The following is a 13,041-nucleotide window of genomic DNA, read 5'->3' on the forward strand; positions in this document are numbered from 1 at the left end:
TACATGTCTATATTTATATTCATATAATTTATATTATAAATAAATATATTTAATATATAAGCATAACATATTTTTCTGAACTATATACATGCATGTGTGTGTATTTATATTTACATGATAAATATACACAGTACACACACATATATTATGTAAACAAAAACTTTTATTTTGGATGTGATTAATTGCGATTAATCGTTTGACAGCACTAGTAAAAATAAAAACGAATTCAAAATATTAATGAAAACCATAATAGTATCTCAGTGATACTAAAACAACACTGTACCAAAGCCATATGACTGTTTTGTCTGAAAATTCACAGATAATCCCTACACCGGAGCTTTTGTATCCAGAATTAATGCTGTTTTTATGTCACCATTTTTAATCTAGATGCTAACGCTTAAGAAGTCTGCGAATATATGACACAAGTCATTTGAACCATTTTTGGGGTACTTTTTTATCCTTTTTGGAATTTTATGGAAACAGCTGTGCAATGATTCTTTTAAAAAAAAATCTTTTTGTGTTTCACAGAGTAAAATAGCAGCATGTGGTTTGTGGAACGACATAAAGGGGAGTAAATACTGAAAGAGGTGTCATTATCTGTGAACTACTCCTTTTAAAGAATAGTTACATTTTTGCTATTTTACCTGTTTAGAGAATTTGGACTCCTCTTCGATGTACTTCTGTTCTGGTGGAACGAATGTCCGCAAACTGGCTTTCACCTTGAAGCGAAACGAAGCACTATGATTTGTTTTAATTAGCGCTGGAGTTCTCTATGCATCAATAATTATTGCATATTCGACAGTGTGAAAAAAAAAAAAACACAGCGGAAACAAAAGACACAACATCCAGCACTCCAGGCGCAGCGCACACTTACAGCGTTGAAGATGACGTCTGCTTCGAGAAAGATGACCCCCTTTGTTGGCCCTGTCAGCTCCTTGTTTCTTAAGACGTAGGCCTTCTGTTCACTGTTGCAGATCTGTGTGAAGAAGACGTGACAGCCTGCTGTCTGGCAAAGCCCCAGCGGACCCCCCTCCTCGGCTGACCCCTGATCTCCCAGCAGCAGCATCAAACAGCCAGCCGCACATTCCCTCCCCGTCCCTCCCTCCTTCCAGCACTTCCAGCTCTGACAAGTACCTGCTCATTACCAGCATCCCTCTGTCACCAAGACATTACCCCGGCACCGGGAGGCCCAGCTGTGTGTGCTTTTAAAGACGCGCTAAGACATCAAACTCGTTCGGCGAGTCGATTTGTTTCAAACACATCTATAAAAGCGCCTTTAAAAACACAAGTGGATCTAAGAATTTGGAGAAGCTGAATGGGGTGAGCTTACGTTTAATAACGGGACGGCCACTTTACCCAGGAAATCAGCGCTGCGATCTCTGTCCTCGTCGTACACGCTGATCTCCAGCACTGAGTGAATGTCTTTCACGTTACTGCAGGGTGAAAAATATACAGAATCATTTCTATTCTTTTTGACTATAATATTGCATTTACAAATACTGTATGAAGTCAACATTAAACAGAATTTGCAACACTTTTGAATGCCATAATGTGATGCATTATTATGTAGGGCGGTACTTGACTTCAGGATTTGATTGGATGATGAATGATACCGCAAAACATGCTGCCTTTTTGAGTTCAAGGTGTGCTATAACAAATTTTGCAGAATAAGTTCTATTATTATTGATTATAAAATGGTTTAGTATATCGCATTTACAAATATACTAAAGGCACAATACATTATTGCAAACAGGAATTTGCAATGCATTGAAATGCCATAATATATGGATGCTTATTTCTGCCAAGGAAAAAGTTTTATCTCAGAATTCCAACTTTTTTTCTCGCAAAAATTGCAAGTTTACATCTCGCAAAAGGCGATTCAAACTTGGGTCGATCGCGCCAAAACAGAACTACTAACAATATGCGATTTACTACCAACTTTTTTTCTCGCATTTGCACGTTTACATCTCGCAATTCTGATTTTTATCTTGGAATTCTGAGTATATATATCTCGCAATTCTAACTTTTTTTTCACCACAAAATAAAAAATATAAAAGTAATTGTGACTTTTTATCTGAAAATTCAGAGTTTTTTTTTTTTTGGCAAATGGAAGTTTATATCACAATTCTGACTTTTCTTCTCAGAACTGAAATTGTGAGAGATTAACTCAAAGTCAGAATTGTAAGATAAGAAGTCACGGTTACCTTTTTTATTTTTTAATTCCCTGGCAGAAAAAAGTTTCCATAATAAAGTGACATTTGTGAGTAAAATTCTGTGGGTAATTCATTATGAAGGTCAGCATTTAAATCATGCAGCTTCTTTTTTGGTAAATAAAAGACATGAATAATAAATTATATCAGTGCAGAGACAAGTTTTCACAACATTGCATTGATTCCTCAGTTCCAGCTCATTATATCAAAATTTGTATTTATTTATGTGTGCTTTTATATCATTTCCTATAACAGTTCGATTAATATTGGAACTAGAAGAATTAATTTACGGTACTAGACAAAAGTGAAGCAAAGCGTGCAAGAGATATTGTGATATATTGCAATGTGTATAATGTCATGAGGTAAATGGTGATAGGCTCACTAAATAACTACAACCAAGTCATATCTAGAGGCCAAAATAATAAAAAATAAAACAAGTCATATCTAGAGCGCTGGGATTGTTTGACTCAATAGGCCAGTAGGAAACCACCTAGAACCAGCCCAAAACAGCCTAGCAACTGACTAGCAACCTAAACATCCTGCAACAACAAATGAATAGCATCCAAGAATCAAGATGATGTCTAAAGTAAATGGGATACATTTTCATTTGACGTTTTCTATAATATTATATATTACACAATCAAGCCAAATTGCAGCTGATAGTTGGTTTTGTAAATGCAATGCACTTGAGTCCAGGTGACAGAACAACTTCATCAGCTGTGGATATTTTAATTTGTCCTCTGCTGGGAGCAGCGGTGGTTGTGCATAATGAACTCACAAGGTGAAGACTTTATTCCACTCGGGATTCAGTGTCTTGTAAACCGTGTGTGTTTGCAGACGGTCGTTACACAACTCTGCAATGCAGAACGGGTCGCTCTTTCCTGAAACACGATGTTGCATTCAAATAGCTTTTAGTTTAAAATGCCCAAGTGAGGTATGAAAATGATTGGAATGAAATGACAACTGTGAAATTAAATATTGAAGTTTGTAGCTATAAGTTTCTAGTAAGTCATTTTTGCTTAATAATAAAGATACATTTAAAACGGCTTGAAATTGGTAGAGCTGCAATGCAGCTTCTTCAGTCTGGCCTATGATGTTTTACGATCACCTTCTCCCCAGGATCTTTCATGTACTCTCATACTCTGTTCAAAAGTTTGGAGTTATTAAGGATGCATTAAATTGATGAAAAGTGACAGTTAAGACGTTTACAACGTTTTATCTGAAATAGATTTCCATTTCAAATAAATGCTGTTCTTTTGAACTTTCCTAGAAAAAAAGTAAGTTGAAAAAAAAAGTTTTCAACATTGATATAATAGGAAATGTTTATTGAGCAGCAAATCAGCATATTATAATGATTTCTGAAGAATCATGTGACACTGAAGACTGGAGTAATGATGCTGAATATTAAATATTTAGTTACAATAGTTCTATAAAGTAGCGAAAACTCAAAAAAGAAGCTTGAAATGATCAATAAGTCTTTTTGAAAACACAATAGTCAGATTTGAAATAATGTTTATTCCTATATAGAGACCATGCAACTTCCTTGAAAATGTTGCCAGTGTGAAAGATTAGCATAACTGCCTTTAACTTTTATTAAAATTTTAATTCATTGCAAAAAAATAAGTTAAGGAAGTAAAACGTCTATGACATTGGCTGAAAGAATGTAATTCTACACATCTTGCCCACTTGCCTGTTGTTTTATGAAATATTTGGCTAATTTTGGAAAGCTCTCAGCTCAAATAAATGTGAAGAGAAAAGCACACAGAGTCGGTGTGGGTGAATGTTGGATGGAAAAAGTGTAGAGGAGCTAAAAATCAGATTGGAAGACAAGTCTTTTTACACCTTTTTAAAAAAAATGCACAAAAAATGTGTGTGTGTGTTTGTGTGTGTGTGTGCAAAAGCTTATTAAAAGCTTTTGTCTGTCCACCATAGTGTGGTATTAGAAGAAGCATGAAATCAGAACCCATGAGGTGGGCTGCTTCTGAGAGCAAACCGCAAAATCTAGATCAACTTATGAGTAAGAAAATTAGGAGGTTATCTTTCCATCATACACCTCCTGAAATGCCTGGAAAAGTCTTATAGACCATCCAGTTTACAGTCCAGGTACATTTTTAAAGGTGTTTAGACATCAAATAGAGTTGGATTAGAAAAAAATAAAAAAAAAATAATAATAAAATAAATACTATATGTATATATACATGCATTTATGTGTTTATTTGATCAGAAATATAGTAAAAAGTAATAAGTATTAAAAGAACTGTTTTCTATTTTAATATATTTTAAAATGTTATTTATTCCATGAATAAAATATCTAATATGCTGATTTGCTGCTCAAGAATCACTTCTTATTATTATCAATGTTGAAAACAGTTTTTTGCTGCTTATTTATATTATATTTTATTATTAAATTATTAAATATCATATTTTTGTGGAAAGTGATACACCACTTTTAAATTGAAATAATATTTCAAAATATTACTGTTTTAACTGCATCTTTGAAAAACATGCCTAAAAGTTACATTTTTAATGCAAAAAACTTTTTTTTTAATTTTTTTTATACAATGCCAGAATTGATCAGAGAGTCTTATGTAGTTAATTAAATGTTTTAAAGCATAGCATAACTAGAAAAAATATACGTATTTGTTCACTACAGAAATTAGATTTCCATGACTTTTCCAGACCATAGTTTTAAAATCACCTGATAATTTCAGGTTTTTCAAGACCGTAAGAGTCCTGCTTTTTGTTCCACTGGGCACAAATGAACACAGGAAGTGACATATGATTTTACCTGTGACATCAGCAGCCATCAGCCCCTCGGCCCGCAGGATCTTCACCTGCACAATTCCGACATCCTTCAGGTTAAGGAACGACCTTAGTGGACTCTGAAAAAGAACAAAAACACGGAGGCCCATGACTACATTCAAAGCTCACAATCTGCCAAGCAGCAATACATCCATATGTTTCTGACAGCTCTATTTTGGCCCTAACTTTCTCTAATGCCGTCAGAGTCCGCGAGCAGTTTTGTGTCCACGTCAAAGCCACTTGGCCGTGGACATTGAGACAAAAACTCTGAGCCGCCACGCCAGATTATCTGGTGGCTCTCACAAATACATCTTCATTATGCAGCTGTTATGAAAGAAGGTCAGTCTGCATTGGTGGTGAGTTTCTGTAAGCGGTTCACTGACCGGGCCTCCAGGGGACAGTGGCAGGACAAAGACAAACCGTGAATAGAGAAGACAGACAGCTCCGAGAGGAGCGAGATGTCTCTCTCTCTGTCTTTGTTTTGTGTGAGTTACTCCACCTTTGTCCAGTTGTGAACGAGGCCAGTGTTAATCCAGTAGTGTGATCATCTTACGCCCCCTTTTGGTCATAGAAGTGTACTGCAGAATAGAGCACTACCATTTTCTGCTGTATTTTGCACATTTATTTGATCAAAAATACAGTAAAAACAGTAATATTGTGAAATATTATTCCAATTTCAAATACCTGTTTTTGAAATGAATATATTGTCAAATGTAATTTATTCCTGTGATGCAAAGCTGAATTTTCAGCATCATTACTCCAATCTTCAGTGTCACATGATCCTTCAGAAATCATTCTAATATGCTGATTTGCTGCTCAAGAAACATTTATTATTATTAACAATGTTGAAAACAGCTGTGCTGCTTGATATTTTTATGGAAACCGATACATTTTTTTTCAGGATTATTTGATAATAGACATAATTTGTAACATTATACAAGTCTTTACTGTCACTTTTGATCAATTTAATGTGTTCCTGCTGAATAAAAACATTCATTTATTTTTTTTTAAATATATTACTGACCCAAAGCTTTTCAATGGTAGTGTACATTTTTACATTTTATGAATAAAGTAAGTGGTGCTTGACCATAAATAAGTAAATCCGATCACTTATGTTCACAAATATTATCACTGCACTTTGCGAACAGCTAATAAAGTCTTAATATCATGATTTAGATGTAAAATATTATTGTTCTGAGCATCACACAGATTGCGTTGTCATGATTTCTGTTACTTTTCTCGGCGCTGGACAGGATGGGCCAATCACAGATGTGAATATTGAAGATTTCAGTTTTATTTCATCATTTTAAAGACATTGATGGGGCAAATGTTTATTTATATGGGTCAAATAATATAAAACCCATACTGAGATTTGAATGCGGCTCAATGGAGGATTCAGTTGTCAAGCGCCCTCTAGAGGAAGACATGTTAGCGGTTAATAGCAACACTTGCTGTACAGTGTCAAAAGACACCTTTTGTGCAGAAATGTACTGTTTGGCTGTGAGGACGTCACTCACATATCTCTTAATGATCTGCTGGCGTTCGTCTGGGTCGTCCAGTAGGTTGACAGACAGGTCAGAGATGGAGACCACGACTGTGGCGGTCAGAGTCACCAGCAGTACTAATGTCCCTTTATCCTCCTCCAGCTCAAGTTCCAGCTTATGTGTCTTCTCTCTGCTCAACTTTGACAGGTCCAGCTGACAACTAAAATATGTTAAACACATGTACTTCTTGTAAATCAAGCATCTAGCAATGGCATATTGATGGGTTTGATTTACTGATAGTGTGAATAAATGATATGTGGAAAATTGTACGCACTGGCCAATAAAGTCATCTCTCCTTCCAATGTCTTTATCCCAAACGGTGATCTCCAGAATGCCTCCCTCCTCGTCATACAGATGCAAGTCGAACTGCTCCCTCCACTGAGGGTTAAGGGTCTTGGGAATTGTCTGATTTTACAGAAGTAACAGAGAAATAGTATTCTTAGAAATAGTTTCAGCAGACAGTATTCTTATTCTGTCTGCTGAAACGTATACTGAACGAATAGCATCTTATGACATTATGATGAGCAGACGTTGAGATAAATGAATGAATGAAAAATTAATTATGAAATAAAAATATTATTTATATATTTTTAATTGTATTTATTAAATAAATAAATATAAAACAAATAATTATTTAAATTGTTTAATTTAAGATAATGTAAGACCAGAGATATTTAAAAAGTGATCACACAGTGTCATGTTGCCATGTTGAAATGGCACAGTCACTCATACCTTACTCTTGTACTTTTGAGGGCCTAGTTTGAACTTGACGTAAGGGTCACTCAGGCCGTTCTGGTCCATGGGGATGAGGTTGCGACCCTCAATGAGTCTGATGCTCACGATGCCCCTCCACAGCTGAGACTTTCTGTTCATGTCCGACAGCCGAAGATTCTGCTGCTGCTGCTGCTGCGCTCCGCACACACATCACAGGACATTAAAGGGTTACTTCAGTCCAAAAGGACAATTCTGTCATCATACAGTCACCCTCATGAACATGATTTTTTGGACACAAAAGGAGATGTATAGAGCCTACAACAAAAGTGGTTGATGAATGTGGCTGTAAAGCTCCAAAAAGGACAGTCTACACTATCATTTTAAAGTTTGGGGTCTGTACGCTTGAGGTCTTGTTTTTTGAGCAGCAAATTAGCATATTAGAATGATTACTGAACGGTCATGTGCACACTCAAGACTGGAGTAATGATGCTGAAAATTCAGCTTTGCATCACGGGAATAAATTTCATTTTAAAATGTATTCAGAAAGAACACCGTCAACCCTCTATATTGCGAGTAAATCGCTCGCATATGCGACTACATCTTCACTCTGGGTGACTAAATGATGTCTAATATTAGCCAATGGCTAATAAATTCTCAGATTTTACTCGCCAGTGTGTGAGTTGGATGCTGAGTATATGATTAGCACAGATACATTTTCACTCACAGAACACTCTGACTGAGCGCTTCCGAGTTTCACTCTCCGTCAAGCGATCTGTGATATTTTTCAGTTCATTTGAATGGCTGTATAGTATTTCAGTCTGGCGAGTAAACAAAAAAATATACTAGCCAGTGGCGATTCAATTACCAAGGTGTCCGTAGAGGGTTGACAGTTATTTTAAATGGTAAAACTATTTCACTGTTTTTACAGTATTTTTGACCAAATAAATGCAGCCTTGGTGAGCATAAGAGGCCAATCTTACTGACCCCAAACTTTTGAACAGTAGTGTAAAGTATATGATGACAGATCATTTTTGAGTGAACTATCCCTTAGTTTAAGACAATGAAATGACTCCTCAGCGGGAAAAGGACTGAAAGAGTGTGGAGTGGTTTCACATACACCATGAATGACTGGGTCACCAAAGCATAAAATGCAGATGTCTACAAAAAGGCAAGGCCTGTCACCCCAAGAGATGCATGACTGCCACAACTAATGGACCGGTTCCTATAAAACTCTTCATCCTCTGACCAGACTGCTGCAATTCTGACCCGTATCTGACATTTAGGACATTTTGCACACAATCCAGTTTTTCTTTGAACATGTTGCAAAAGTCATTCTGCAAAATGGCCATTGCTAACAAACTCAATACAGCGTGTGGGACAGTTTACACAGCAGCTAGTCAGAGAACCTTGGGGCAAGCGCCCCTGCTTTTTTACCTTACTGCATCCCTTCCAGCTTCTCCTCAGTAGCATGGTCTACAAAAACAACAGAGCAGGTCATATGTGTTACTGTCAGTTAATCAGGGGACCGGGATGGAGGTGGGCGAGCTTTGATTAATGCCACAGCTACTTTTGTACTAGATCAAGAGATGCATCTTCTGTTCTCACGCTCTGTCCTGATGATTAAAGCCGCCCATCAGACTGCCTTTTCATCTGTTGGTGGAACACCATGTGAATTTCGATGTGTTCTCCGCCCGCCTGCACACTGCAGCAGGTTTCTAATGCCTAATTCAAAGTCATTTCATGCATTATGCAGATAGCACAAACGTCCCATCATCCCAGTGTCTCTCAAGAGTCATGGGCTTTTTGGACAAGCTGAACATAATACTTCTACTAGTTCTGCAGACTTTGCACAGCATTTTTTCTGTAAGCCAAATGCGCATGTTGTGCAGGGCACAGTATCCCACAATGCAATATGCTTGACTTGACCATTCATGGTTCTTTTTTATACAAAATAGATTTAAAAAAGCAAAATAACATTTTTTTACTGGCTAACTGGACATCACAAACCGAATTAAATGCAACATAGTAGCTCATGTGACCACAATGTAGTATACTACTATTTGTAATGTACGTTATGCATAATGCATACTGTTTTTAAAAAAATAGTAGGCTAGGCAGTATATACACTACACTACATACGCTGCATTTATTTGCTGAAATACAGTAAGAACAGTAATGTTGTGAAATATTATTACAATTTTCAATAACTGTTTTCTATTTGAATGTATTTGAATGTAATTTATTCTTGTGATCAAACCTGCATTTTCAGCATCATTACTCCAGTCTTCAGTGTCACATGATCTTTCAGAAAGCATTCTAATATGCTGATTTGCTCCTCGTGAAACATTTATTATTATTATTAATTTTGAAAACAGTTGTGCTGCTTAATTTTTTTGTGGAAACCGTGATACTTTTTTCAGGATTCTTTGATGAACAGAAAGTTCAAAAGAACAGCATTTATTTGAAATAGAAATAGTTTAGAACATTATAAATGTCTTTACTGTCACTTTTGAAAAACATTGTTCGTCCTTGCTGAATAAAAGTATTCATTTCTTTAAAAAAAACATCATAACCCCAAACCTTTGAAAGGGAGTGCACAGTAAACAGATTGAGCACATTATCAACTTCTGTTGCAGGATTCACATACTTTTCAAAAACAAGATTACTAGATGTAGTTGCTAAACACTTCCTGAGAACTAAAAACAGTTGATATAGTCTTGTGAGAAAGGTGTGAAACAAATTTGAGGTCTGTAAACACGTCAGAATGAAATCTTTTTGGATGCATGTTGAGAGTTTGCTGGCAGATTGAATCTTTTCCAACTTTTACAAGTATAAGACAACATTAATCTGCCAAGTGAGTCTTACCGCCTGTCGCAGGGCCTCTCTGTCCTCTGTACTTCTTGGGAACAGAGTGACCGCCAGCTCCAGAGAGCCCAGGTCCTGATCGGGGCAGTGAGGATCTTGAAGGTCCAACCGAACATCAAGAGGTCTACAACAAAAACATGAGCTGTTATGACCACCAGTATAAGTAGCACCATAGTTTATCACCTAAAGAAAAAAATAGTACTTTTGATAAATATGTTTAAAATGATAACGTCCACTTGTCAATATAATACTTTAACAATGGCATTGGTAACCAAAAACTTGTGCATTTGTGTAAAGCTGCATCCATGGTATTAGATGTCAGTATAAACTCAGATCACAACAAAACATTAGCAAAACTGACCTTGTCAACGTTCATTTCATGAAACTCCTAATACATCTGAACACCATTTTATGCTGATTAAAAAAGTATTAATTTGACACTAACTGTTGAATTCTTATATCTTTGCAGTAATGATGAAGACAATACCTCTGGAGCTCCAGAGAATCAAGGTACAGGTAAGCTGAGCCCATAAAATCATCTTGAAGGCCGAAATCATAGTCAAACACCTAAAATAGATTGCAAAAGGGTCAATTCTTTAGGAAGAAATATCAGAGACAGTGTTGGGGAAAGTTACTTTTAAAAGTAATGCATTACAACAGAACACTGTCACTAACTGATCAGAGACCATTCTAGACTTCTTAATGACTGATTGATAACTGTTGTCAATTCTAAAAAAAAAAATAGTCATCAGTAATCATTTGTACTGGAATCAGTCTACATTGTTCACACTGTAATGCTTTTGTTTTACTAAATAATCAGCTCATAAAAGTAATTCATTCAGAAATCGGAATACATCTGTCCCGCATAATGTTTTTGCTTCTCTAAAAAGAACCGGCTCATAAGAGTAATTCATTTGGGATTCGGACTACACTGGACAAGCAATATGATTTGATTCACTAAAATGAATTGGCTCATAAGAGCCAATCATTCAAAAAAACGGACTACACCAGTTGAGCAGTATGTTTTTGATTCACCAAAACGAATCGCCTCATAAGAAACAATACTTTGGGTTTCGGAATACACTGGTCGAGCTGTATGATTCTGATTCACTAAAACAAACCGGCTCATAAGAGTCATTCATTCAAGATTCATATTATATACTATACTGGTAACAAGCATCCAAAAACTATGCAAGTAAAAGCAGTATTTTTACCTTAAAATACAGAGGCTCTTGTAAATTGTCCACTATCAGACAAACACGTTCATCCCAAACTGGGTTCAGGTTCTTGTGGATGATTTTACTGCGGAAAACTTCTTTGCCAGCTATTTTGAACTTCACATACGGGTCACTTGTTCCTGAAACATAAGAGCATTTTGATCTCAACATAACTGATTACATGTCAACAAATCATAGAAGGAACATTAGTTTTAAATAGCATATAAATACATCTTATTAAAAGTTAAACACGTTTTCCTGACAGTGGTATTAGTGGACAACATTTAGTCTTACCGCCTCTGTCTCGAATGGCAAGGTTGTTTCCTCTTTTTAGCACGATGTCTAACTGGTACATTGCTGAAGTGGGCAGTGAAGGCTGTGTGCCACCGTTACCAGCTGCGTTAATGCCCTGAAGAAAAGACATTGTCCCAAAAACTTTAGTGCGACTGATTGACAGAACCTCCTCAAACATTCAGTGCATCCAAAGCCATTAATGCCAAACATAGGGTTTTACAACTTAAAAGTGCTCATATGAGAAAACAAACTTATGCAGAACTTACACCTGGGGAGAAAATTTATGATTAAAATTATGACAGGATGTTGCAAGATGCTTAAACCTGATAAACTGGTGCTCTAAAACCAGCATTGAGAACATAACTTAACTCATACAGACCAAGTAAAATGCTTTTTATTGTGTTCTAACATTTTCATTAGAATGACCATTTGCACTTGCTTTTATTTAACTGGACTCATTACAATATATTTACAAGTTTCAGTCATATTTTTGGCTGCTATATAGAAATAGTATAGCAGTTTTGTGTAATGGCATGTTGCAACATGACAAGTGTCCTGCAACAAGTCATTTATCTGTCCACACTAAAAGCAAAAATGCTGCACAATGTGAAGCAAGAACAATGTGATTCCACTTTGTTTTCATACTTTCACAAAGTCAGCACTCATTTTGTACCAATTTCTTCCTTGTACCCTTTTGTGGAGATGTTCATTAGTGAAATAAGCTTCCACTTTGTTGCATGCCACTTTGTTACTTTGTCTAATCATTTGTGGTTGGTCACTTTAAATGTTAGTCAGACGATCTCATCTAGCCAGTTCTTGAACAGAATAAGCTGCAAATAAACTAAAAAGCGAGAGTCACAGGAGGCTAAACTAGCTATCTGTTGTGTTGTCAATGGCTAATTTTAACATAGGAAGTGAAACACTGTGTGTGTGTGTGTGTGTGTGATGTCAACTTTACACATCTGACAGTGCTTAAAAACAGCCTGAATAAGTAATGTGGTGTTTTTCGGTGCATGGTGTAGCCTAGTGGTTAATGGTTTGTTCTGAAAAGTTGCGGATTCATAAACTACCATCATTGCGCCCATTCAAGCCCCCAAACTGAACACCTGCTGCAAGTCATTTAAAGAAGGTATATCATGTAAAACATTTTTTTTTCTATATCTAAGGGTACTACAGTGTATAAATGATTTTTAGAAGTTGTAAATAAAATTAATTTCATGTTACTTGCCATTGATTTGCAATTATATGTGCAAAGAGTGAAAATGCTAATGTGTTGCTAGGGTGTCCTGTGTGTGTTCTATGTGGTTGCTAATGCATTACATGTGTGTGTTCTACTAAGGTGTTACTAGGGTGTGTTCTACAGTATGTGGTTGCTAAGTTGTCACTAGGGTAGTT

The 13,041-nt window shown here is 36.2% G+C and overlaps 1 protein-coding gene across 2 annotated transcripts in view; it reads right to left on the minus strand.

The window, feature by feature from the left end:
- Positions 1-13,041, minus strand: part of LOC107658566 (multiple C2 and transmembrane domain-containing protein 1-like) — a 31,594-nt gene that overhangs the window by 10,285 nt on the left and 8,268 nt on the right. For both annotated transcript variants that reach the window (XM_016447155.1, XM_016447156.1), the window contains exons 2-13: positions 11,647-11,761; positions 11,350-11,492; positions 10,623-10,702; positions 10,136-10,259; positions 7,289-7,462; positions 6,831-6,961; positions 6,530-6,716; positions 4,999-5,092; positions 2,989-3,091; positions 1,331-1,433; positions 875-976; positions 645-719 (exon numbers count right to left, since the gene is read on the minus strand). In XM_016447155.1, the coding sequence (XP_016302641.1) occupies positions 645-719; positions 875-976; positions 1,331-1,433; positions 2,989-3,091; positions 4,999-5,092; positions 6,530-6,716; positions 6,831-6,961; positions 7,289-7,462; positions 10,136-10,259; positions 10,623-10,702; positions 11,350-11,492; positions 11,647-11,761 (1,431 nt within the window). The remainder of the gene's footprint in view (positions 1-644; positions 720-874; positions 977-1,330; positions 1,434-2,988; positions 3,092-4,998; positions 5,093-6,529; positions 6,717-6,830; positions 6,962-7,288; positions 7,463-10,135; positions 10,260-10,622; positions 10,703-11,349; positions 11,493-11,646; positions 11,762-13,041) is intronic.

The sequence above is a fragment of the Sinocyclocheilus anshuiensis genome, unplaced genomic scaffold (assembly GCF_001515605.1).
Source record: "Sinocyclocheilus anshuiensis isolate Anshui unplaced genomic scaffold, SAMN03320099.WGS_v1.1 scaffold343, whole genome shotgun sequence".
Lineage (NCBI taxonomy): Eukaryota > Metazoa > Chordata > Actinopteri > Cypriniformes > Cyprinidae > Sinocyclocheilus > Sinocyclocheilus anshuiensis.